Here is a 27,495-nt window from a genome sequence, read left to right as displayed (position 1 = left end):
GTTATCCTGGTGGAAGCAGCCATCAAAAGATGGGTACACTGTGATCATAAAGGGATGGACATGCTCAACAACAATACTCTGGTAGGCATTTAAATGGCATTTAAATGATGCTCAGTTGCTACTAAGGAGCCCAAAGTGTGCCAAGAACATATCCCCCACACTATTACACCACCACCAGCAGCCTGAACCGTTGATACAAGGCAGGATGGATCCATGCCTTCATGTTGTTGACACCAAATTCTGACCCCAACCATCCAAATGTCGCAGCAGAAATGGAGACTTATCAGACCAGGCAATATTTTTTTTAATTTATTGTCCAACTTTGGTTATCCGTGCAAACTGTAGCCTCAGTTTCCTGTTCTCAGCTGACATAAGTGGCACCTGGTGTGGTCCTCAGCTGCTGAAGCCCATCTGCTTCAAGGTTCAACATGTTGTGTGTTCAGAGATGCTCTTCTGCATACCTTGGTTGTAACGAGTGGTTATTTGAGTTACTGTTGCCTTCCTATCAGCTCAAAGCAGTCTGGCCATTCTCCTCTGACCTCTGGCATCAACCAGGCATTTTCGCCCAGAGAACTGCTACTCATTGGATATTTTCTCTTTTTCAGACCATTCTCTGTAAACTCTAGAGATGGTTGTGCAGGAAAATCACGGTAGATCAGCAGTTTCTGAAATACTCTGCCTGTCTGGCACAAACAACCATGCCACGTTCAAAGTCACTTAAATCACCTTTCTTCCCCATTCTGATGCTCGGTTTAAACTTCAGCAGGTCGTCTTGACCATGTCTACGTGCGTAAATGCATTGAGTTGCCGCTATGTGATTGGCTGATTAGATATTTGCGTTAACGAGTAGTTGAACAGGTGTACCTAATAAAGTGGCTGGTGAGTGTAGATGACTGAGCTGTAGTAACTCCAAAACATTTGGATGCAGCTGGATCTCAACTTTACTTTGTGTTAAAAAAAAAAAAAAACATAAAAAAACACGAGGTGCATTCCTCTACATCCAATCACTACAGGATGTTTCTCTTCAGTAGACATGACAGGTAACTGTCCCCCTCTCACTCCCAAAGGTACAAAGTCATCAAAAACAAGAGTCAACTGATTGTTAGCAACTTTTTTTATTGTTTTACCACAAATTACAGATAAAAACATCCACAGCATATTCTCTCACCTTAATGGCCCAAACCGAGGAGGATTTGAAGAGGCAGTGATACGAGACCAAATAAAGTTACATGTTTCTGCGTGCTAGTAGAAGATCTAAAGTCGGCAACCTCTACCAAGCTTGATGGCATTTCTTTTTGTGTAGATACTGTAGTGTGTATTGCTTTGTAACTGAGTGACACATTCATTCACAAGCAGGCCTTAGAAATGAATGCAGATACAGTACAACATGGCTCTTTTAGGGTTTTCAGGTTTTTACTGTCTTTTTTTTTTTTTTCACTCTTTTTTTTCTCTTTTGTTGTTGTTGCAAGCCTGAGTCGATACAACACAATCCACACATATGACTCAAAGGTACAATATTTACAGATCTGGTTTATATAGAGAGGAAGACATATTAGAAAGGAGAACAGTTTCAAAGTTTGGATTTTACCAGAAAAGAAACAGTCACAACCAGTAAGAAGTAAAACATACGCAGGATCAAAATTGTCTCCCGGCTTTGCTGTGATAATAATTCTTAAGATAATCATCACTTCCTTTCTGATAACAGCATTACTGCTTTGACTGGGGCCTCATTTTCTCAAACTTCATTAGCCAATGGCTCATCTGTGACTTCAGGTTTATTGTATGCTTCACTGCACAGTTCACTAGTGTAACAGTCACCCTCAAAATAAATACATTTCTGATTCAGATTTGCTTTAATCATATAGTCAGTGACTTTATGAAGTCCATGATTTTGACTCCCATAGACATTTTTATAGTGCTTTGCCCTTTCAATCCATAAGGGACGTCCTCTTTATCAGTGTTTTTACTGTGAATAACAGCGTTTCAAACTGCCTTGAACAACAATGACAGAAAACTACTTTTTAATGACCAGAGCTCCTTTTGTTTCACCAAACAGCACTCGTTTCTAAATCTAAACTTTTAAAACTGGTCACACTGCTTATTCTGGTATCCTACAGCAAAAACTGAGAGCTGCTTCTACAGCAGTCTTTGGTGAGGTGAAATCAAGAAATACCTGGCAATGAAGTTTTAACTGTGGAAACTGTATTAGAACAAGTGTCCGAATACTTTTATGACAGTTTCTGAGGAAAGGAGGGGCGTTGCATGTCCAGAGTGAGGAATGCTAAGTTGACTTGAACAGCTCTTAAAATTGTGTTGTTGTATAACAATAAACCTCAGATCAGAATATTTAATGCCTGCATTGACTCAAAGCAAGTGTCAGAAGGTCAGCAGCTGCCTGGTCTGTGAACAGCCAGTATCCAGCTGTTTGATGCTTCTTTGACTTTTAACAGTGGTGTCCAAACTTCACCTGAAGACTGAGCATTGGAGATTACATTACACACAAACAGACAAATAAACTGAGGTCCACACAAGAAGCCAGACGCATCTAACAAAGCTGCTCTGTAATACTGATTCTGGAGATGTCTTACTATGAGCGGTGTTTGTTAATAAGCAGAGAAGCATTAAGAGCCGGTGTGTAGTTTGACACGTTTTCTCCTATGTCCAGACATAAGATGATGTCTCTCAGTATCTCAAAAAAATGTAAGTAAACACAAACAATACTTGAACTGCAAACATACAGTAACGCAGGCCTGAATCCATTCAGTGCAAACTAGATTTAAAATCGAAACAGAGGCCGCATATGTGAGATCTTGCCTGACTGTCATTTTGGATTTAGACAGATATATGCAGTGCATGCTACATATGTCTGTTTTCCCTGTCTTGAATCTTACTGTCTTATACCATGTGCCAGTATTATCTTTGCACTCTGAGGTCTTCAAGTCTCAAACACCAGCAAGACGAGTCCTTGTACAATGACTGCAGCTGTCAATCAAAGTGGTTCTGGTTGTGATTCATTTAGAAAGAAACTGCCATTGTGTGATAGATTCAGTGATACTGAAACCAAGCCTACACATCATAGTGGCCTAATGGTTTAATGTCTGTGGTTTGTAACAGGTACAAACTCAGCGCTGGCCCAGTTGGTGGTCTTTATCACATACCAACTTATTCTCTCTTGATGTTTCCTTTCGCTCCCTGGGGTCAAACTATCACATAAAAGCAAAATACCATAAAAAATAATTGAACAATACAACATTGTTTGCATCCTCCAAACCCATTCCAACATGTTTTGGAAAAGATTAAAATTTCTGAATGATAATTGCTACAGGAAAATTGTGACCATCTGAACAACTATCACAGAGGGGAATAATAAAATTTAGCTGCATTCAAGTGGAATAATTACATAATGTCAACCTTCATGCTCTGCAATGGAAAAACCTCCAGGCCTCTGCACCGGACATAAAATACTGTTATATCAATATGCAGCATTTTTATAGTACAACTGAACAGTGTTGCAGTGGCTGCTTTTCAGATGTCCTTAGATTTTTATATTGTCTATCAGTGACAGCAAGAACAATAACATCTTGAGGCTGTTGGGACTAGAAGCATCAAAACATCTGTCACCATAATTACAATTGTATTGCTAAACCTAGATGGCTAAACTTTCAGAACTCAAAACTCTTGATGTCAGCTTCACTAAGTCTGGCTCAAAACTACATTAATAATGCAGCACAAAGTTTCTCCAGCGTGCTCCTTTCTCTAATATTAGAGCTTTGTTAAGGTGTTACACTTCATCAGCAGCAATGTTGGAAATTACACTGAGCGGATTTGGAGGATGATAAACATGTTACTACATTTCTTACTTTTTTCACACTCGAGGCTCCATTGCACTGCATTTTTTTTAGCGGGAAGTTTGAATTTCCAAACCAGCAGGGAAAGGACGCGACTCTCAGAGAAGCTGCAACAGTTGCAAACAATTCCACACATCTTTCAAACAAACCCTACAGCATAGACCTTTTTTTTTTATATATATTTGATACTATCCTCATAGAAGTTCATACTTTTTGAAATTCATTTCCAGAAATGCATACCTGTAGATATTATATATATTGCACAACATTTATATGTACATTTGAAATAAATATAATTAAATAAAATGTGTCTCTTCATTTTTTTTTTTAACTATTTTTCACCTAGCTATGTCTTGTTCATATTTTCCCCCACCCGGTGTTTCATGTATGAAAGGAATAAACGGGGCACCAGAATACAAAAAAAGTCTGCTGAAGAAATGTAAAAAATTAAAAAAGGCCAAATGAAAAGGCTAAGATGAATAATGAACAACAAAAGTCTGTCTCATACCTGCAGCATCCATGTTTAGATACGAGGCGAGACAACAAAAACACAGATCCATGTATGTTTGATTCTGTATGTATCCAGAATCACATAAGAAACATAAAACATCGGTATGGAGCAGCTTTCCCTCCCCCATACAGGTAACTCCAATGTGACCTTCTGGGTCACCGAATCCAAGGCTGACATCTTTTCAAAACATTTGACTGACATGAAACAAAGCACTGTAAACATCGGAAGGATTTAAATGGCACTCTGAGGATGGACGCCGTCAAATCCTTCTTGTAAAACCACACTGAGGAACGGGGAGACAACAGAAAATGGGTCAGAAACTAAAAGAACACAGGCTGCAAAGAGTCTGAAACACTTTGGTTTAACTGAACTTGCTTTGGCATCAGACCAATACCCGCACTGATCCAAAAAAACAGACACATTTTAGCTCCTGTAGCGGAGGAACCAGAAGCAAACACACCTCAAGCACTGGTCCACGAGAATCTCAGAGCATTTCAGACACTTCTCAGCCTGGTTCTGGTGACCATCAACCTATGATCCCTACCAAGTTACACAAAGAAGCAGGAAAGTAAGTGAAAAGGGTGATGGAGTATGGAACCGAGGCCCTGGGGTCCAGCTGAAGGAGAAGGAGGAAGAGGGAGGAAAACGGGTTTTGGGGGAGTAGTCAGCTTTAACATGCACAGTCCTGGTGAGGTGGAGCGGGCTGCTCTGTCAGCTGGGGCCCCTGTTTGGCTCCCGTGACGGCAGGATCTCCAGCATCCAGGCTCTCAGACATCTTTTCACAGATGATGTCGACCAGGCGCTCAAAGGTCTGCTTCACATTGATGTTGTCCTTGGCGCTGGCCTCAAAGAACTCAAAACCTGGAGGGGAAATAGCGTATGAGAGAGGGTCAGAGAGCTTTAATGAGAATGTGGTCCCCTGTGCAACCGTGTCGTTTAGTGCTGGAGATATAGTACAAAGTAAATCTAGCAAAATGCAATTTTAACCATGATAGTAGCATGTATGTAGGGATGGTAACTTCTGTTTGTCTGTCAGCCCCAAAATTCCGTCCACAGTGAAAAATCTTGATAATTACTGGATGGATTGCCATGAAATTTGGTTTCACTTTAATTCCTGGTTCCTAAAAGGTCGGTGTTAATGACCAACAGGACAAAATGTATACCTTTCTATTGCTTCACTTAGTCTACAATACCCCTTAAACTACTGAAATAATCTGTACTAGCTGAAAGAGAAAAAAACATTTATATCAGTCTCCTGGTTGTAAGGCAGAGTTAAAACAGTAACAGAAATTTCTGACAGTGATGATATCTCTGAGTCCCCAGAAAAGTGGCAACAAACTGGTGGCAAAATGGCTGCAAAGCCACCGTAACTGGCAGGTCGGTTGTTTTTCTTTATCAGTCTGGTTTCACTGGTTACTACCTTGTTCATATAGGTACACAATAAACATAGCTAATTTCACTTTAGCTGATGAGTACAAGGCTAGCAACGGACATGAGTATGAATGTTCCCCAGTCAAAATATTAGGCGTTACACAGCATAAAGTTAACATAGCATATTGAACAGTTTGACATTGTGGGAAATACGGTTATTTGTTCAGTAACAGTAATAATAAAAGCTCAGTAATAAACATGTTAGCTATCCTTTATTTAATCCATCTCCAGAAATGTAAAAACAGCAGTTTGTGGTTTTAGAGTGAGTCACCTGCTGCAACCTTTTGTCCTTTTACCCAGCACTTCTATCTCCACCAGTCGCCTGGCAACCTCACAAGGACAACAACAATCACCGTAGCCTACTTGGCCAAGAAATAGTCAGAGCATGTAACTCCCTGTAAAACCACAAACTGTCATTTCAAACCTCGTGAAGAACAGTCATCAGGATTGTGTTTGACGGGTTGGAATATTCAGAAGGAAAAAAAACTACAAAAGTTCCTGTAAAAATTACTGTGAAGTTTTGCAGTGGATGACAAAAATCCTAAGATTAAAACTTGAGAGTGTAAATAAATTCAATGTTAATTGAAATGATCAACAATTTATATTGGTAATGTATTTGTTGAATCAAATGACATTCAGAATAATAGGACTAACACTTCAGAGAAGTCCTCTCGGTCAGTTTACCCAACTATGAGTCATAGATATTAAGTTTTTGTACAGTGTTCGTAGAGAGTGTGTGTGTGTGTGTGTGTGTGAGTGTGTGTGTGTGTGTGTGTGTGTGTGTGTACACCATGAACTCACCGAGGTGTTCAGACAGCTGCCGGCCTCTCTCTCCACTCACCACTCGCTCGTCCTCCATGTCACACTTGTTTCCTACCAGCAGCACCTGGGCGTTGTCCCATGAGTACGTCTTAATCTGAGTTGACCTGGGAACCAACACACCCAGCTGTCAGACAGGAAACTCTGTGATCACACACTGCTGCTGAAACTCTCCTTCACTCTGAAGTGACGTTTTTTAAACCAACTTCTGGATCACGTTGGTTGAACTGAAGTCTTATGACATTTGATGTTTCAGTCAGAGCTGGTGTGTGGGACTGAATATGATTGATAATGGGATTCTCAGGTATGGTTTCAGATATTCCAAAACTAAACTTTTTTTTTTTTTTTTTTTTTTATAAAACATTGCACACTGAACCATATTTGTAACTCTGGCATCCTCTTATCTTGTTAGTTCATATGTCGGGATCTCATTGTTGAAAATGTGTCATTCTTGTGACTTTTTTACAAAAAAAAAAAAAAAAAACATTTCAGAGAACCTCAACCTGCTGCGTACACACTGATGAAGCAGGGTTTTTAATTCAATATTTTCATTTGAAATGGAGTATTAATGCATAAATAAACTTTTACTCAAGTAAACAAGACAGTATTTTTTTCCAACTCTGGTTTTCATCCTCTTAAACTCTAATTGAACTGTAGATGGAAAGCAAGTTGTGTTTAGTATGATTTAAAAAGTGAAATTAAAACTTTGCTATAATAATGCAGGTAAAAATTAAACCAAAAATAAATTATTTTTTAAAAATTACTAAAAAAGATACAGTGCACAGAAAACAGAAGGTGAAGGAGTGAGCTAAAGTCCCATTAAGTGACAAAACGGATGAAAGATCCCTGCAGCATCCAGTTCTCCTGCAGACACATGGATGCAGTGGACCATTAAAACAATACATACTGAAGCTTGAACCGGATCATATTCTCTGTTCATCAATCCTCAGTATCTCTACATCTTTTTCCAGACTGGTGCTGGTTATCTAGATATCACATAAACCCCCACCACCACAGAAAAACGCTCCATGGTGTCATTTGTCATGTGACAAACCCCCCCAGCCAGTCACGTACCAGTCCTGGACGGCGTTGAAGGACTCCTCGTTGGTGATGTCATACATGAGGATGAAGCCCATGGCGCCTCGGTAGTAAGCCGTGGTGATGGTGCGGTAACGCTCCTGACCCGCCGTGTCCTGGGAAAGATGGAAGCAGCAGTTTGAGGGACGCTTTTATGAACTCTCCAGACAGTGACTTCTGACTGGTTAGGTTGAGGATAAACTTTTAGTTTTTTCAGATAGTATTAAAAAGAAGAGAAGTATTTTGTGTTTGTCAATTACAAACACTGAAGTAAAGGAGTCTTAATCAGGACTCCCCCCTCATTGTGATGTTATAGTCTATGGAAAACTACTTATGGCTATTAAGAATCAGCTATTTTTCATTGTATCGCCCTTTTTATATATTGTTATGGGTGCGGCTCCTTCCGGTATTTATGGGTCACACCAAAATATAGATTTCTGTCCTAGATGGCCTGCTGATATTAGTGGTATAGAGACTTCATCATCATTGGTACTTCTCAATTTTTGACACATACTGTATATATATTTACATTTCCTTGTTCCTTGTACTATTTGTCTTTAATTATTTCTTGTCATATTTTTCTGGTTATAGTTTTTTTGCAGTATATTCTTGTCGATACGAATTGGAAATATTTTGATTACTAGCTATGACTGACTCTTTTGCAATTTTTATATTGCCTTAAGTGCCTTTTTCTACCTTTAAAAGACTATAGGCTACATGGTGGGACTTATTTGTTAAAAAAAAAAAAAAAAAAAAAAAAGGTCATATATGACGTCCCTAGAGGACCTTATAGTATAATGTGAACTAATATTCTATAATATTGGCACATTTATTATATATGTCTACAGTGTAAACGCTCAATATCATATTTGTTTTTGTATTTGAGGAACTTATTGACCTTTATTTATATCAGGAGGTGTTGCTGACGTCTGTTTTCATGGTTCTGTTTGTCTGTATGAATTTTGCTTGATGAAGGTCTGAAGACTGAAACTTTGTCTTACTTAAGTGAGTTCAAGTGTTGGACAGTGTGTGGGGTCCTTGGTATTTTTCAGTCCCTTTGTTCCTTTTTCCTTATTCCTCACAAATCAGAGACACAAACACTACAGAAATCCCCAAACAGTAATATTATTATAAGTTTTTCTATTAATAAAAACTTTGTTTAAATTTAAAGACCAACAAAAAGTAAAAATAATCACCAATAAAACAAACTAACAGAATTACAAAAATCATAATGCTCCCACAGGACTATCATAATTAAATGGCAGTCTCACTGCTATTAAAATAGAAGTTCTCTGTGTGCAGTGGTTAACACTTATAATAATCATAGCACTTTCTAGAAGACAATAAAACTAAAAAGAGCTAGTGTGTATGTGATTCAGTGTAATTGGTAAGTTTATCTATGCTATGAAAAAATACAGCCCACACTGCTGCTGCAGAGCTGCTGACCACTGTGGAGTAGAAAGTAGTAGAATATTTTGCTCTGCACTTTACAGTTTTGACGCATCAGCAAATGTATTTAAGACAGTGTAATAAAATTGAACTGTTTGCTGAAGAAAATGACTAATTTCGCTATGCTGTGAGTCTGGAATGAAGTTTCTTTCTGAAAAGGTTTCAGTTAATTATACCAGCCACTTTGGCAGATAGCACACCAGTGGGCTCTTGTTTTCAGTTAATGAATTTGGCTTGAGAAATGATAAAAGACTATCTGCAGGGTACAGAAAGTTATTGAATTATTTCTTACATCCTTTCATTTTAAAGTTTACATCACAGTTTCCCCTTTAATCTTCAGAGTCCTATACAACCGTCTCCTGAATTCAGATGTTTAAAATCTGCAAATGTCCCAAAAGACCGTGACAAAGTTTCCTGCCATGATTTCAGTAAACTGCAAAAGATGAGATATAGACACACACACACACACACACACACACACACACACACACACACACACACACACACTGAGGATCAGGACATTACATTCAACATGTCAGACTGACACATTATACCCACATGTTCCAGTAAAGCCAGTGTATTAACAGGCCTCTGGTGGTTTTAAAATCTGCCAGTAGGTGACACTTCATCAGCTCCTCCTCTTGTCTTTATTTCCGCTGTGGGCTTTGCCAAGAAATTGTCTCTTCCTCGCTCTCTCTCTCTCCTTGGCCACAGACTCTGGCGAGTTTGAATTTCCGTGCTAAGCCCTGATGAATGCTCAGGGAATTAAAGCTCAGTGCCTCTGATACCCAACACCCTGCATCTATCTCCGAGCCGAGCAGACTGAGGTTCAACGGCATCACTCTGCCGTCAGAGGACAGAGATCAGCAGAGCGAAAGACTGACACTGACATCTACTGTACGGCCCCTCACAATGGCTGTCTGCACTGTAAGTGAGAAGCCTTCTAGTGGTCCTCCTTATATATGAGTATTCACACAGCTTATTTCTTTATATCATACTACTACACACTTGTGAGGCTGTAGTTGGTTAGCTTAGCTTAGCATTCATGAGACTGGAGTCGAAATCTCCCTTTTTCAAACTACGATTTTTGTATAAGTTAAACAAAGAAGATTAAACATGTTAGTGAGCTTCAGAAGGTGCTGGTAATGGACTGCGTTACCTTTGAACAGAGCTAGATTCCCCTTGTTTTCAGTCTTTATGCTAAGCTAAGCTAACTGCCGCTGGCTGAAGCTTCATATTCAGTGTACAGACATGAGAGAGGTATTAACGTACTAATCTAAGTCTTGCGTGTTTTCCAACCATGTCATGTTTGAAGTAAATAAAGTAAATAAAGCTGAGTAGAGAACAGTGTTTTAAAAATTCCACATAGTAACTTTACACAGTAATAACGAAAACATAAAATTCATGAGCAGTAATATCAAACAACAACAACACACAACACAATATCAGAACACATCAGATAATAGCGAGAACCACATGAAGCTACTTAAGCTGTATGCTGACAGGCCCGTACTGTGGGCTACATCTTCCTTACTACATACTTGCACGCACCCACATGTCTTAGCTTTCCTTGGACTAATCAATGTATCTATTCACTCAATCCCACTGGTCTCAGGTCACAAGAATATTGTATGAAGTATATTTTTAGCGTGCTGCAGCTCTGACCTTTGCTTTACTTGTAATTCTCTGTCATGGCAGTTTGCATCTGGTTCTGCACTCAATGTGCTGCAGGTCGCCCAGGATGAGAGCATCATCTCCATACCTAAAAAGTCAGTGTGGGTAGTACCGAGTGGCATTTCATAATAAACACAGTGGCGTAGCCTACTCATCTCTGTGTTCACTGTGAGCTCTGGTAACAGTTGAAGCTGCGGAAATTTTCAGCTGATCAAACTTCTTGTTTGCTGAATGTTCATTTCCCACTAGGTGAGATTCAGTTCATGTGGACTCTAAGTTTCAACTAGAGTTACATAACTTTTTAAGGCTATAATTTAAACTCAAGTGGTTTTAAGGGTGGGTAAAAGAAAAATCTTTCATTTTTAAAAACTTGGGGGGAGGAGGAGAGACTCTATTAGTAATAAGAAATTTGATGGGTTTCATGTAACAAATGAAAAACAAAGTATTAAAGTAGATGAAAGACGTGTCAGATTTTTTTTGTTATACAGTATATTACATTAGTTTTGTAATTATTAAATACTAAAGACCGAGTAGAAGAAGGTAATCACCATATTTGTTCTTTACAAAGGTTTTTGTAGTATTGTTTATTATATTATAATAATATATTATTTATTATATTATAAAACAGTAATATCTGTATGCTGCTGAGATAATTAAGCTATCATTTTATTAACAGTTAACATATGGTGAAAATGAAGTCATTATCAAAGTCATTTACTTACCCAAAAGGTCAAACAACTGCTATTTCCATCTTCTTAAATGGAAATAGTTATGATTGTCGTTGGTTTATATCATTGTAAATTTAATCTGTTTGGGTTTTGTGCTATTTGGTTGAACATAATAAAAAATTTGGAGAACACTGAAAAATAGTAATGGGCTTTTTTTTAAACTGTTTTCTAACATTTTATAGATTGCTCCATAAATCAAAAACCTAATCTGAACATCCAATGATAATGAAAGCAATTGTTAGTTGCAGCCCAACATGTAAATATTGTCAGTCATCAATCATGAATACTGACACTTATCTATAATAAGAAAGGAAAAACTCCCCAGCCTCCTGCAACACGAGCTAGTATGTCAAAGTAGTGGTATTTACTATTAAACACATTATACACTGAATTCCCCATAGACCCACAAACGCCTCCATTTCAAGTGTATAAGTGTACATCACTAAATGTGAATACTGTGTGTTGACTTTTGAGCCCATGACTCAAACCATTTTTATTTTTACTCTACTATCAGTATGAGCTGAGATGCTGAGAAATAGGGGGATGGGGATTTTATGTGTGTGTGTGTGTGTGTTTGTGTGAAAGTGTGTGTAGCGTGTGTGCAGGGAGGGGAGGGGATATCTACTCAGAGAGATGTGTAGTAATGGGGGAGGGGAGAGCAACACCCAGCCATTCGTTTCTCATGTTCTGATTGGCTTGATCATGTCTTCCTTACCAGAGGCAAGACCTGGCAAAGGCTGACAACAGAGGCGGCTACACACACACACACACACACACGCACACACACACAATTCTCTGCTCACCATCACAGCTCGGTGTGTTGCAGAACGTGTGATAAAGGTGGAAATGATGTGATGATGTATACCCTGAACCTGACACACCAGTTTCCTGCTGCTCAGCTCACCTCTGGGAGCCTGTTCTCTCAGCAGGTTTGTCTTTGCTCTTACATTGTATTTACTGTTGAGCCCCCAGGAGCCAACACATGTCTGAGGCAACAAAACATCAGAGTAAACACCGTCTTGTTTGTTGTAACTGACTGTGTGGTGGGCTCTTGTCATTACTTGACTGTTCTATTCTATTCCACTTTATTTTATTGTATTCTACTCATCCATGGGTCAGCTGGATAAGCAGGCTGCAGAGACGACACCCTGGCATGCAAATGTGTGTGTTTCACAGAGCAGCAGAAAACTCTGTTAAACATATTAAATATCTCATGAAATGTTATTTGCTGTATTACGAGAACTCACTCAAATTCATGACCTGACCATATTCCTAAATCTGAAATTCAGGTTTTGTTTTAGAGATTCTAGTATGACAAGAAGATCTTTTTGTCAGAGGTGTCGCGGTAACTTCCTGCTTCTTGACACTCCCTTCACATGTAGAGCTGGCGCAGGTATGTGCAAAACAAACTATTCTGAACAAAAATATAAACACTTTTGATTTTACTCCCATTTTTCATGAGTTCAATTATAAGATCTAAGATTTTTTTTTCTACACACACACACAGGGTTTATTTATCTTAAAATGTCTTCACAAATGTGTGTCAGTAAGCATTTCTCCATCCACCTGACAGGTGTGGCATATCCAGATGCTAATTACTCAGCATGATTATTGCACGGGTTAATATCAAATGGTTAAGTATGTTTGCAGATGATCTTCTCTGTGTAATTTTTACATTAGTTCTGTTCGACTCCAACGTGAGCTTCATCTGCACATTTGCAAGATAAGTGCATCTAAATTTAAATAATGGATTTTAGTTTCATTAACTTCCTTCCATAAACTCAGAACACCCAGATGTCTTACCCAGATCTGTAATTTGATCCTCTTGTCATTCCTGTAGATGGTCTTCACCTTGAAGTCGATGCCCACTGTACTGACAAAGGCCGGTGTGAAGGAGTCGTCAGCGTAGCGGAACAAGAAGGAGGTTTTGCCCACGCTGCTGTTTCCAATGATGAGGATCTTAAACATGTAGTCAAAGTTCTGGTCCGAGGACTCCTTCTGCCCGTAGGTTGCTGTTGCCGAAGCCATCTATGGACAGAGACGAGGGAGAAAAATAAAACTTTAATAAAATAACTGCCGTGATCTCAGCACTCTGCACTTTTTGACCTTTCCTGAAACTACAAATTTTAATTTCTTGTTCGATCCACTCCTTAAACACTCTTTGGGGTAAGGTAAATGATTTGGGGTAAAAGATTTGATCAGCAACTAGTTTGATGATTGATTAACTGTTTTGCTTAATTTTGCTTTCAATTACAAATACCAAAAAGTTTCACCTTTTCTAATGTGAAAGATTTCCTGCCTAATACTAATGTACATGGTAGTAAACTGAACTAAAACTGGATCTCCTTGGACTGAAGGAAATTACAACTGATGCTTTTCACAACATTTTACACACAATGATTGATTGAGAAAATAGTCAGCAAGATGATAAAGGACTTTTGCTGATTCAACCAACATATATGGTATGGATTAAATAGTCTGAACCCCTTGGAGCCACAGACTGGGGTGCCAGTTTCAAGACCTGATCCTGAGGGGACATAATGAGACTGGCACTCTTGGTATGTGGTAAGATGTTACTGAAACAAGCATAGCAGAATACCACACTTTACTGATATTGTCAGTATTAACACATTTGCATATTTGTCCAAATATTTATGCTAAATTAGCAACATTTACTCATTATGTTAATAGAAAATTTTATTTGGTTGCAATTATGTTTCCCACAAAACAACTTTGCTAATGCAGATGAGTTGTATATAAACAGCATCTGGACAGCATGCTGGGGTTTTCTGGTTGTTAGCAAAGGGAGCCTGCCCTCTCTGAATTAATGAGCATAAATTCATGAGCAAAAAAGGCACTTTTATAAAATGAAACCCAAGGAAAAAAAAAAACAGAAAAGGCATCATTTCACACAGAAAAGGTCATACATTTAATGAGTATTTAGACAAAAGATGAGATTCTGTCAGCATCTGTTAGACTAAGCATAACAAATGATGAGAAACTAGTCAGGCTTAAACATTGCACATTAGCTTCAAGGTAATTAATCAAAGCAGCATATTGCAATGTCAGGGAAAAAACAGAAAACCCATCTGAGTTCTCTCCATTTGGTGAAATGTGTGGAGGCAAATAGCTCAATCAGTCACATTCAGCTGGGGATGTGTGAGGAATAATTTATTGTGCATGCAGGGCTTAGCAAGCAGCAGCAGGCCAAGCTCCAAGCTGAAGTTAGATTCCCAAAATGTTATTTCAGGTGTCCTTTCAGGAGTCAGTCAGGTCCTGGAAGCAGTCAGGAGAGTGGAAGCACAGAGACACAGGCAGAGCTGCTTGTACTCGTGTGGATCGTTTGTTCTGCGAAGGTTTGGAGTCTCATACTTACAGCTAAAGTTACAGTCCAGGAAAGATGTAGCCTGACATCTACACCAACAGTGACACCACTAACAAGTAAGTACGATATATGACTGTGGTAACTTTAGCTTTAGTAACCTACACACCAGAGTGCAAATTATAAATATATATATGGCGTTGGCGTAACCATATAACCCACTCACACACCTGCTCGCTGCTGCTCTATCTGTAATATTTGCAATTACAGGTAAGAAGGATATACAAATGTTTCAACCCCCCCTCCCCGCAAACTGTTGTTCTTACCTATTTTGGGGGGGGTCAAATCCCCCCCCCGTAATTCAAACTCTACTACACAGTCACTCACAACTAGTGATGGCAGGTGGTTTCATCAGCTGAAAAGTTAGACATGAATGTGTGATTCTATCCTACGACAGATCCAGACTGAGGATCTTCAGGGGATAACATTGTGTTTACTTTCAGATACACACAAAAAAAAAAAAATGTTGACAGACTTCTGTCATTAAAGAGGCTAAATTTTTCTCTGTAGCTGAATGTCATGTCCTGCTGGGAGCAAGTGGTGGTGATTGTCGCTTGACAAGAGTTTCAGCCATCGCTGTGTTTACAGGACAAGAGGTTATAATACCCCCTCTGAGCAGTCTCTAGGGCAGATTGGAAGTTACAGTGAGTCGCTATTGAAAACTGACGAGATAGGCCGAGGCTTAGCTTCTGTAGAAGGAAAGACGTGATAGAGACAAGAGTTAACGTTGCTGTTTCAGTCCACCACTGGAGACAGCTCTTGAAGGGACGAAGCTGAACTCACAACACTTTGGTAAGTAAACAGCAGTTAATGCCAACACTGGTAAAACTTACAAATGGCTCCTTTTTTTTGGTTTTTGTGAGCTCCAGTGTAGACCTAAGGCCATTAAGAATTAAACACTTTGCAGTCTTAGCACAACCCTGCTCCAATGCCTGCCTTCACCAGGGTGGAGACAGATAGTTATCACCACCCTCATGAAGGCAACATAGCTCGCGTTTATGTTGTTGTTCAGAGTCTAACACTGATGCTGAAAGAAGACCTGTCTTTATGTGATTGTCTTTCTGAACAAGACCATGCTGGGGACACTCAACATTTTTATTAATCTTGCACATTGTGTTAACTCACACGACAAATTTTAATTGGCTTTCTGCACAGCCAAAATGTACGACATCTGCACACAGGCTTTTTGGATCAGAAACCACGGAAATGCTTAAACCATGAACAGCTTAAATTGACATCTGAAATCATTCTGATCGTCCAACAGCCAGATTGTTGATTGTTCTGAAAGTTATTCAGGCCTTTAAGCTGATTCTAAAATAAGTTGGCTGCAACCACTTTGAGGTTATTTAACTGGGCGGTGTTTGCACGGTATAATTCAACTTTTCAAACCCTGAACTGCCTCAGCGACAAACCATCAACTGCTTGACTCAAACGTTTGCTGGTGTGTAGCCAGGGCAGCTACCACTCAACTACAAGACTTCACGGACTACAAGGGCTAAAATGATTTAGGAAAGCTTGTCGACTCTTGAGAGCACAATGACTTGAACCCACAGGACTTTGAGTCCCTGCACCGTGCTCTATATTTAGACTATTATCTCTGCTCAGCTGCAGTGGAACACTAGAACTCTCAGGGAATAAAGCACAAACAAAACAAGCGCACCCTCCTCTGAGCTCTGGCCTATCGGTTTACATGAAGGAACAGAGAGAAGCTCGCTAAATAATGAAGAAGCACCGACCCTTCCTCAACACACTGATGGTTTGTTATGTAAGTGGCCTAAGCTACCACTAAACCTACTATGTTTTAGTGTGATTCACAAAAGGAACTGAAGAGAGGAATATGAATAGAACCAGAAATTACTGAGATAACTGTTTTTGATCATTTCTGGTGTAAATAGGATTTTGTTTTTCCAGGTTTCTAATTTTAGAACATCTGAAAATGCTGCAGCAGCATGGCTGTCGATCTCTGTTTAGTTGATAACTTCAGCTCTGCCTCTGACGTCAATAACTCCTCACAAATCTGCAGCCTGGAGCTCCTGTGTTCACTTCAACAGACTACACGATTTTCAGCAAAGATTTTCTATCATGAAATTGTTCACTTCCAAAATAAGAAGCACATAATGTGAAAAAACGGGAGACCTGAGACCTTACCTTCAAAAAATGTATCATGAGTATAACATGAAGTATTAGATTGAATTTACTGATCATTATACTCACAAATACAGAAATGTGACATTGGATTTTCATATATTGTACCCTGCTCTTAAAAGGTTTTTTTATATTCTAGCCAAATATAAATTGAGATTCTAAGATCTGAATATTCTGTACTTGTTCTGTTAAAACCCTCATTTATTCACTTCCAGGAGAATTTAACCTAAAGGGAATTTGCCAGAAGTGTTTGGGCTTGAATTTAATCAATAAATTTAATAATTCATCATAGAAAAATCACAAAGCACATTCAGCCTTTCTGCCGTCTGAAAACAATCAATGGACCGACACGTGTGGAAGAAAAACACGGGAATGAAATGTTTTAGTCTGTAATCTCTTCGCCTAACCCTCCTGCTGTGCACGTCACATAAAATCAAGTCCAAAATTGCTAATTGCTCTAAGACAAGCAGGAAGTGAACAAGGAAGGAGAACAGCCCGACAGAGTATTATCAGAGAAGATACCAAGAGTCTGCTGATTTGAAACCAAATGTCTAACGCAAATTCCTCATTATATTTAAATGAATTAGTTCAACTTCTCTTTATCTCCCAAAATTAGGGGAAAGGCCATAAACATAAACAATCTCAAATTAAAACAGAGTCTCAGCATTTTTTACCTCACTGTCTTTGTCTGTCGAAATCTGCTAAACTCTGGTGGCGTCCAATAATGTCCTCACTCTAGATGATTGCAACTGTTAGTCTCAGTCCTGCAGTGTGACTCACTGAGGGTGAGACCCTTATCCAAACCAACTGCAGCAAGTGAACGCAAACACAGAGGTCGCAGTAGACGCACTGTATGTTGACAGCCAACGTTACAAACGGTATCCACTGACCCACAATCATCAAACAACTGGTTTAACTGTTTTAAAGCAAACACAGGGCCGTCCTAAAGCACATTTCCAACTGTTTAAACTATTCAACTATTTACTCACATGACCATCCCTGAACACCAGACATGTTCATTTGACAATATGAACAAATCTCATATGAACATCTCTCTCTGTTCATATGATCGGAGAGGATAAACACAAAGAGGAACTGGAGTCAGATTTCCAGATTCCAAATCAGTCGAAACTCAGTCTGAAATTACCTACATGTCTGTCGTGCGTGCAGGTATTTGCAATCGTGTGAATACACAATGTGTCATGTGTGCTATATGGTGTTTCTGAAAACGTTGATTTTAATATGGAAGACTAGCACTGAGCTAAAAGGGATCCAGATAAAGAAATAAAAAGTTAGCTTGCGAACACTGTATGTGAGACTGAAGGGTGAAAAACGTTACAGGATATTATTAGCCAGGTTAGTGCTAATTTAACCAATATTCCAGAAAGACAGCAAAAAAAATAAGAATGGATGCGTGTTTCAATCCATTACATCCACAAATATTAGGAGTTGGGGGTTTCAAGATAACCAACTGGTAGCACTCTCCAGGCAGGTGCTACTGAAGCATGGCAGAGGAAAACGTTATGGAAATATTGCTTTTATTTAGTTTCATGTATTAGTTCCTGGAATTTACACTTTTACATGAAAGGCATATGCAAATCGGCAACCACAGCTGTTTCTCTGGCTCTGACTGAAGCAAAGCTGCTGGAGGTGAGATCACACTTGATCACAGCCAAAGTTTGGTGTTTGATTTCCTCTCTGGCCAGCCGTATTAAAACTTGCGTTACTGCTGCAACAAAGTGTCTACTCAGCTCGGCAGCTATTTCAGCCCATCGGTGAGACTCTTTGAGCTGAGTCAGCTGTGTTACAGCGGCGGCGCATCACGCAGTGACACCAAGTTTCAAACTTAGAAACAGACGTTCAAGCCAAGGACTAACAGTCATTTTAGATTCAAAACTTTTTGATTAACTGTGCTTCTACATTGTACCCTGAGAATAAAAGAATGTATTGCAAGCACAAGACAAAATACTCCTTGATGCTGTACCCCAAACACTTTTTTTCCTCATGCTTATCCCCAAAGCATACAGTATTTCTCTCTCAAAGCTATTCACCTCCTCAGGAATATTTGCTGCATCCTACCAAGTTCTGTGGCTTCATTTGTCCCTCAATTTCCCTAAAATCTTTGGGAACCTGAATTGAGCTGGTTCTGGACCAGAGTGTTGCCCCAATACCTACAAATGAAAAGTAAGCCTGGGACAGTTATTAATAGCAGCGATTAGAGGAGGTTAAAAATTAGCCGCCGCTGTTGGAAGCCTGGATCTTGTCAAACACCACCACGGGCCTTTGTTGTCATTCGGAAGAGGCTGTTCAGCGTCGGCTGTGTGTGACGGTGCGGTGAGCTTACTGCAGCCTCTGTGTCTCAGAGATTAGCTGTGGAGAAGAGAGTTGGCTTAACCTTCACTAAACACTAATTTGATACAGAAGCTTACAGACTGAGGCCTCTGTGCTTAATCTCAAAGTAATTAACAAATTCTCATTACGCAAATTTCTTCCAGGCTGCAGGACCCTGCTGCTGCTTCCGTTTGGCCTTGATGGTTCAACTGCCTTAGAACAAGCTACAACTCAGGTGTGCTGAGCCGCGAGAGCCGCCATAATGTGTAGTTTGTTATAATGTATGACTTAAAGCAATGGTGCTATACATTACATTCATCTGACACTTGTGTACCTTACATTTTTACACACACACAAACACTGGGAGCAACTCGGGGTTATAGCCATGGAAAACAATAAATTCATTATCAAAATAGCAGCAGATTAATTTTCTGTCAATTGATTAATTGCTTCAGGTCTCCCTGTTACATAAAAAGAAAGAGCCTGCCGTGATGATTTGATCTATATACAGTATGTTAACACTAACACACCACAAGTGACTTTCAAACATACTGCATATTGCTCTTTTCTTACAGTTTCTTCATATCATTTCTTATTAGATGTTACATTTTTGGGCTCATTGTCTTTTTGTTGCTGAATGTGCCGACTCATGACGCTGCTTCCCCACAGGGATCAATGAAGTCTCATCATCATCATCATCATCATCATCATCATCATCATCATCATCATTATCATCATCAACATCGTCAACATTTGCAAAATATCTCTAAATGCATCTCTAAAATCTATTTTTAACCAACAGTCATTCTGAGCTTTGCTGTTTGCCTTTCAAGTACGACATGATTTGAGAGTCAGAAGGATTCAGGCCCCGAGACAAAAATACTAACAGTGGTGCAGTAATATTGATTATTATTGACTGTTTTGGCTTCTAGTTTGATGATGTGGATTTTTTATGTGTCTAGTGATTCTGAGTGTTCAAAGCTGCAAAAGCAAAATAAAACATCTGTAATATTAAGATAGAGAGAGACAGGACTGAACGTTAGGACGGACGAAGACTACAAAATGGACACTGACAGTAACTGCTCCTCCATCTCCTCCATCATGGAGGGGGTTAGTGCAGATGGAGGAGGGGGGACATGGATATTTGGGCCTTCGAAGGTAGAGAGAGCTGATAAAAATGATGCCAGAGATATCTGCATCTATCACTCATGTTACTGCTGTTAGTTTTAGATTTACGTGATGGGATTTGCTGACTTGGTTGCCCAAACACATAAGGTCACATTAAGAGGGATTTTTATGCTTCAGAGCCAATTCTGATGGTGAGATTTCTATAAAGGGCCAGCATGATGGTAAAAAGCCCTGAAATTATAACTATTGTAGAAAACCAGGGGAGGTCTCCTCAAATGAAGTGCTCTTTATCAGCACCATGCAGCTTCACATCCATCCATCTCCACGAGGACTCTGGGGTGTCTCTGCTTTACTCAAGAGCACACTGGCAGGTCTTAGTCCTCCAGTTCTCTGCTTGGATTTTCAAGCCACCGTCTTTAACCAGAGGGAGTATTTGTTCTTTTTTTTTTTTTCATGCTAATTTAATCATGACTAAGAGTTGAGAGTTTCAGTGCTGGACAATGACATCATAAAGCTCTCCTCTAAACCTGTCACCTAAAGAAGATTGACGTCCAACAGTAGTTGGATTCATCCAGAGCTAAGTGCTGCTGCGGCCAGCTCGTCAGGCCCATTTAATCAGGATTGGCCAGCTTCCTGCAGACTCACAGCTAATCCCCAGCTGATCCCAAATCACCCAAACACCTTGCTGCTTAAAGGCAGTTACTGAGAAACCTGCTGAGATGACTGACAGCGGCGTCTTCAACACCACCTGACCCTGTAGTAGCATAAACAGTCATAGAGCAAAAAGCATATTTAGGTTTTATTTCAGACACATATTTTTCTGAAGTGGGGATAATCTAATTAGTGTAAAACAAAATTTGTGGAAGTTATAAGCTGCTTGGACTTGAAGCACCAGACAAATACAAATATCTAAATATCTTTCTAGCCGCAAAATCCATATCACATGCCAAACGATCAATAGCAACAAAATGAGAAATCCCTTCACGGCATCTATTTTTCTAGTATTTACAATAAACTCACGGTACTTTCCATCAAACAAACTCAAACAACTCACAGCGTAGGAGCACTTGAATGCAGCAAATCAATATAGCTGCAACAATCAAGCGAGTAGTCGGTCATCAAAACATTAAAGGGAAACTGTTTAGAACTTAGGTCATTTTTGAAGCCAAATATTCAATGGTTCAGGCTCTTTGAATGTGAAGATGTGAAGCCTTTCCCAGCCTTACATTATAATACACTGACTTTGACTTCAAAGGCATTTGAAGACGTCACTTTGAGTTTGGGAAATGATGATGTTCATTTTTCATCATTTTCTGATGTTTTACAGACCAAACAACTAATCAGTTAATCGAGAATACAACCTGTGGATAAATGAGTCATGAAAATAATGCAAATTTGCAGCCCCACATGAAAAAATGGTCTGACGTAAAACAAATTCTCACGTTGACAAAGTACGACATTTAGCATTAAGTGCTTATGACCTCACATGAGATGGACAGACTAGCTAACATTAGCATTCAATGAAGTGAAAATCTCCAAATCAAAGACTTGTCTTCATCCTCCATCTGCCCTACTACTTGCGTTTTCTAAGCACAGTTACACAGGCACTTACTTTGAAAGAGCGACATCAATGCTTCCTAATTGAGGGGTTAATCACAAACTTTCTCTCATTTTGTTTGGACATTCGTGAGAGTTGCTGTTTCAGAGATTAAAGATCAATTAGATTGAACCATATGTACAAAGCAAATGAGGTGAAATCTACGTATTTCCAACAGTAAGCGAATGCATCTCATCGCCTCCTCCATTAGAACGAATAAGCCGTGGTGGCAAGCAATGAAGCACATTTACTCAAGTACTGCACTTAACTACAACATTAAGGTACTTGTACTTTATTGGAGTATTTCCATTTTATGCTGACTTAATATGTGAGGATACTGAAGGATCCTCACCCACTCAGGTCATTTCCAGCTACACAGGCCAAGAGGCTGATAAAACTCAAATCAATTCAGTTTAGGGGAGTTACTGCTGTTGTTTAAAAGTGAAATCAGCAGCCATTTAACCTCTGACCTCTCTAACAAACTGCTGGCATTTGCATCTTTCCTCACTGCCTACTGTGCTGTTCTCTTTCCATGCTAAATAAATCTTAGTATTCAGTGTTTTTGATTCCAAAGTGTTAAAAATATTCAGGGCTTGTTTTGGAAAAAGCGCAACATTAAAAACTGGATCACTGAATCACGGTCTGGTAAAGTTAATTTACAGAAATCATAAAAATAAATCTAATGTCATGTCAAGGTTTCACAGCTGATTATCACCCAGCTTATCATTTATCACGAACCAGCCTTTTGTGTGAAACAATAACTAACAATGTACTAAGAGAAGAGAAGATGTCTCCTCATCTACACAGCAGTGGTGTTATGCAGCTGCTGTCCTGCTCCCAGGTTGCCTGAGACGGCATTTTTCCCCGTTTCGTCCAATCACGTGCCTCCTTTTCTAGGAAGCGTGGGGATGCAGATGAGGACGGGAAGATAAAAATAGCATCTCTTCTTTTTTTTTTCCTCCACAGCAAACAGAAAGCAGAGAGGGAAGCAGGCAGGATGAGGGAGATGTTTTTTGGTGCTGGAGTCTGCGGGTGAATCCAGGACATTTGTTTGTTTGTGAACCAGTTTCTGATTACTTCATGAATATTCGTCTTTTATTTCAAACATTTCGTCCATGTTTTTACATACCTACTGCATCGTTTTCAAAAACATATTGAAGATTTGTTTCTTTCAAATGGTAATGACACTTATTGTGCTGATAGCTGATATGTGAGTGCTTATGTTTGAGCATTTTCATGCTTTAAAACCTACAAAAATTCTATGTCTCCCTTTCCGAGATGTTTTATTTTTCTTATGAATATGTAAAAGATTCTCAAACAGCTTTAGACAATAAAAGTCTTCACTGAAACCGATCCTTTCAGTAGCCGCAGTCCTTTAAGGCATGAAATGTCTTAATGTAGCAAAAAGAAAAAAAAATGTAATAAAAGATATCGACCCAATGCATCAGTCTGACCCTGGTTGGTACTTTATCAGCGTTTGTCACAGGCAACATGGACGTCAGTGTGTTTTCCCATGAGAAACAGCAGATGCGTCACTCTTGCCTTCAGGTCTGGGTGAAAGTAACTTCAGCAGAAGAAATGCAGATGTGGCCTGCGGACTGTGAGGTCATATTCTGACTCTTTTAAACATAATGAAACATCTTCACAGGTGTAGAAAGATTATGAGAAAATGGGCACAGACAGATCAAAGGCCCAGCACTCTTCCTTTAGGATCCCCAGGTGCAGTTGCATGGTTTGTAGTTGTTTAGTCCCTTTGTGGTTGTCTTGAGTCTCTTTGCAGTTGTTTTATTTCTCTCTGGTCATTTTTCGACTCAGTGCTCATTTTGACTTTCTTTGTGGTTGTTAGTGTCTATTTGGTCGTTTCATGTCTCCCTGTGAAAGTTTTGGTTGTTGTTTGTTTTCTCTTTGCAGCCACTGCGAGTCTCTTTTTGGTTGTTTTGTGTCTCTTTGTGTTTGTTTTGTCTTTGCCCACGCCGCTGCATTGGTTGCAGTCATTTTGTTGTAATCTTTGTGGTTGTTTTATGCCTTTTTGTTTCCATGTTGCAGGTTAAAACTGAAGCACCAGAACCTCTGCCACAGTGTATATGATATAGTCTACATTGCTCTAGGACCAAGGTGTTTAACTTTAATGAAAAAACGTATGACTGTCGAGGCTTGAATCATTACATTTTACAGTTTTCAACAGTGTAGCTTTGAAGACAGTAGGGGAGGGTGATTGAAAGCACACACACACACACACACACACACACTGGACACAGACACGTTCATCTACAGACTAAACTGCACATCACGATCTGTTTCAAAATCTTCAAATTCTGGACAAAAACAAATGTTTGTGTACATGCTCCCAGCACCCGCTTTTAATTAACTGGAGCATTTATAGATGTAATATTTTCCACGTTCGGCTTATATGTGCAGTAAAACTATGAATTTTGGGGAACTCCCAACATAGAGAAACAATTAAAAGCCATTTCTCTGTTTTTTTTTTTTTTGCTTATGGAAAGCACACACAATTCACATGAAGGCACTAACTGAGATGGTTGCACCCTGCCACCTCGACCACAACAGTCTTCCATATGGCTCAAGGTAACGTGTTCAATCTCAGTAATATTCCTGTAATCATCCTAATACTCGGACTAGCAGCGAATTCAGTGGTGACCTTAGGTTATTTCTTGATAGGCCCAGTATTCATGGAAATATCATTAGAAGATGACTGATAATTGTACATGTGTCAAAAATAACATATGATTAACATCCTCCAGGTTCCTCCATTAATGGATATCCGTGTTTGAATTTTATATTTTATTGTCCCTGACCCAGACCCATTTAGACCCCCTTTTTTTTTCCATTATTTAAACCATCGGACGGTGTGAAACGCCTTTTCCTGCAGGACAGGCCCTGAGTCAGACTAGAGATCCACTAAAACCAGCAGCAGCCTTCACGTCCATCCACACAGATATCACGAAAAAAAAAAAAAAATTCACACATCTAACACGGTCTCACGGTGTTCACAATGAAAACAGCTGTTCTAAAGAAAGCATCCTATGCCAGAGGTTCTTTAATCTGAAATCGTGCTCTTGATATCGCAATAAACGGGCTCATAGACGACAAATACCGGAAACCCCACATTTGAATATAAGATGAATGATTTGTGTGTGTATGCGATAAATAAATAAAGACAAAAATCCCACCTTTATAGATTTCTGCCCTGCTGCTATCCACCGCGTCCAGCACCCGCAGAAACACCACCACAGTCAAGTCACAAAGCCGTGCGACGCATCGTCCGGATACGAATTCCAAAATAAAAGCCGTTAAACGCGCTGCGCCTTTTTTTTTAAAAATAAAAGAAAAATAAATAAATAAATAAATAAATGCGGCAGTTGTTATGATACCTATTACTATTTAAAGTGGCGTAATGAGAATATATTATTATTTATAAAATGATGTATAGGCTATGTATAAAATGTAACCTACTGATATTTTCCATATATTTGTACGTCCTCCTACTCTGAAACGCCTTCAATGAAATGTATGAAAAGTGCTAATAGAGTTTAGTTGATAGCTTATATAGCTTAGCCTTAAGGAAATATGACCATTTTGCTAAGGATGAAAATATTGGATTAAACACCCCATCTATTTAGCACCTATAGCACTAACATGACTGACTCATGATGGACAGTAGAAAAAATCATTAAAATTGATGCAGCAGAACCTGTGCCTTATTTATTCAATGCATTCTCGTTGCACACATTACTTACATATAAGGCAATCTATCAATGCAGCTTTCTCTGGAGCCACAAAAGGCTTTATATAATTTTTTTTTTCACATGTGCTTTGCTCCTCAGGACATGTAAACTGATTCTGATGTGTAAAATTAGCGGAGTACCTCTTTATGAGGTTAAAATCCCGGTGTTAAAACACCTGCTCAGCTATTTTATTTTGAAGGAAAAACAATTTCTGTCCCTCTGTAACTCCGCCATCTTTACGTAGGCAGAAAACCTCGACGTAAAATGACTGGCAGGTGGGCGGGGTTTCGGGGGCGGGCTTGTGGAAGATTGACAGCCCGTCTGGCAAATCCGAAGCCGCGTCGTCACAACTGTCCTGAAACGCTCCACCTCTAATACTCAGCTTGTCATTTATTATGAATAAGCGCTGCGGGAGAGACTGAATTATTGACGAGGAGGTCAGCAGTAACCACTGCTGCCATTCCCACCCAATTACAGACCCTTGTTTTATGACCTTTTAACATCTCAGAAACACTATACTGTAGTTGCTATTTGCGTTTGTTTGTTGTAGACTATTTATTTGTCTTGAACATCAGATTTTTCTACATATTTGCTTGATTTAATCCTGATTAATTTAATAGGCTGCTTTAGTTGAGCAGGTACCTCAAGCTGGGTAGGCAGGTATAGGACCAGCTCGCACCTGAGAGGAAGCAGGAGCCATGATTTCTTTGTTTTTGAATTTACTTTCTTCCAGTGGATGAATAAACCATCAAGAACACACAAAACCTGGTTTGAACAATGGACATGTTTTGCCTGTGCACATTACATTCCTGTGGCGCATCAGTGATTTGATTTTAAGTTTGATTTGAGTTTGATTTTATTTTGTTTCTATAAATACAATACAGGGATAACATCATATCTATCATAGGTCACTATGAAGAACAGTATAAAGTTAGTTTTGTAAAATGACAGGAATATAACAATACACAGTTTGATCAGGCATAAGCACATTTAAGAATGTTAAGTTTATAGTAATAGTAGAGTTGATATTTCACTGAGTTTAAGTTACCAAAAAGTTGTTTGAAATGATAAATCATTAAACATTTAGCAGAAGGACAACTGGTTAAAAACCTATTAAGACAATAGGCGTGAATAATAATCATAGATCTCAAAAATATAAATAGTAATAGGATAGTTTTGGTTTTATTCATAACTCTCAGCAATTACAGAGAGGAAACACAGGGAGGAGCCCCACACACTCGCACACAGTTTGCAGATACATATTTATCAATGTGCTTACCTGTATCAGTTCGCAATGTTTTGTCAGCAAGAACAGGACAAGACACGATTAAAGTTGTATATATTGTTCTAAAGATGGTTTTCAGTGGTAAATGTTATGACATTAATAAAGCATCTCAGTTACAGAGCCATGAACAAAAGCTAGTCAGTCATAAATGTGAATAAGTCATGGGTTCTACAATACAGTCTGCGGCTGTAAATGTTAATAAGCAGTTTTAAAATCGACTTTGGTCCAGGAATTCTGCAGCCAGAAAAAAAAAAGACATGGTCAAACTGTTCGTTGGAGGGGTCCATAATGAATTAAAGAGCTGCTGCACAACTTGGCAATCCAAAAGCTGCTCTTAAAACAGA

The 27,495-nt window shown here is 39.1% G+C and overlaps 1 protein-coding gene across 1 annotated transcript; it reads right to left on the bottom strand.

Moving 5' to 3' along the window:
• Positions 1 to 1,394: 1,394 nt before the first annotated feature.
• LOC139625963 (ras-related protein Rab-3A) lies at positions 1,395 to 25,401 on the bottom strand. The gene is made up of 5 exons (XM_071486065.1): positions 25,312 to 25,401; positions 13,341 to 13,565; positions 7,684 to 7,802; positions 6,592 to 6,716; positions 1,395 to 5,220 (listed from the first exon to the last, which is right to left on the bottom strand). Exons 2-5 carry the CDS (start codon positions 13,563 to 13,565, stop codon positions 5,030 to 5,032), a joined length of 660 nt encoding a protein of 219 aa, XP_071342166.1. The 5' UTR covers positions 25,312 to 25,401; the 3' UTR covers positions 1,395 to 5,029.
• Positions 25,402 to 27,495: the final 2,094 nt, after the last annotated feature.

Source organism: Trachinotus anak, unplaced genomic scaffold (assembly GCF_046630095.1).
Source record: "Trachinotus anak isolate AG129_WGS33_773 ecotype Australia unplaced genomic scaffold, CSIRO_AGI_Tana_v1 ptg000010l, whole genome shotgun sequence".
NCBI classification, from domain to species: Eukaryota; Metazoa; Chordata; class Actinopteri; order Carangiformes; family Carangidae; genus Trachinotus; species Trachinotus anak.
Note: the sequence above shows the minus strand (reverse complement) of the source record. Positions and strands in the feature narration are given on the sequence as shown.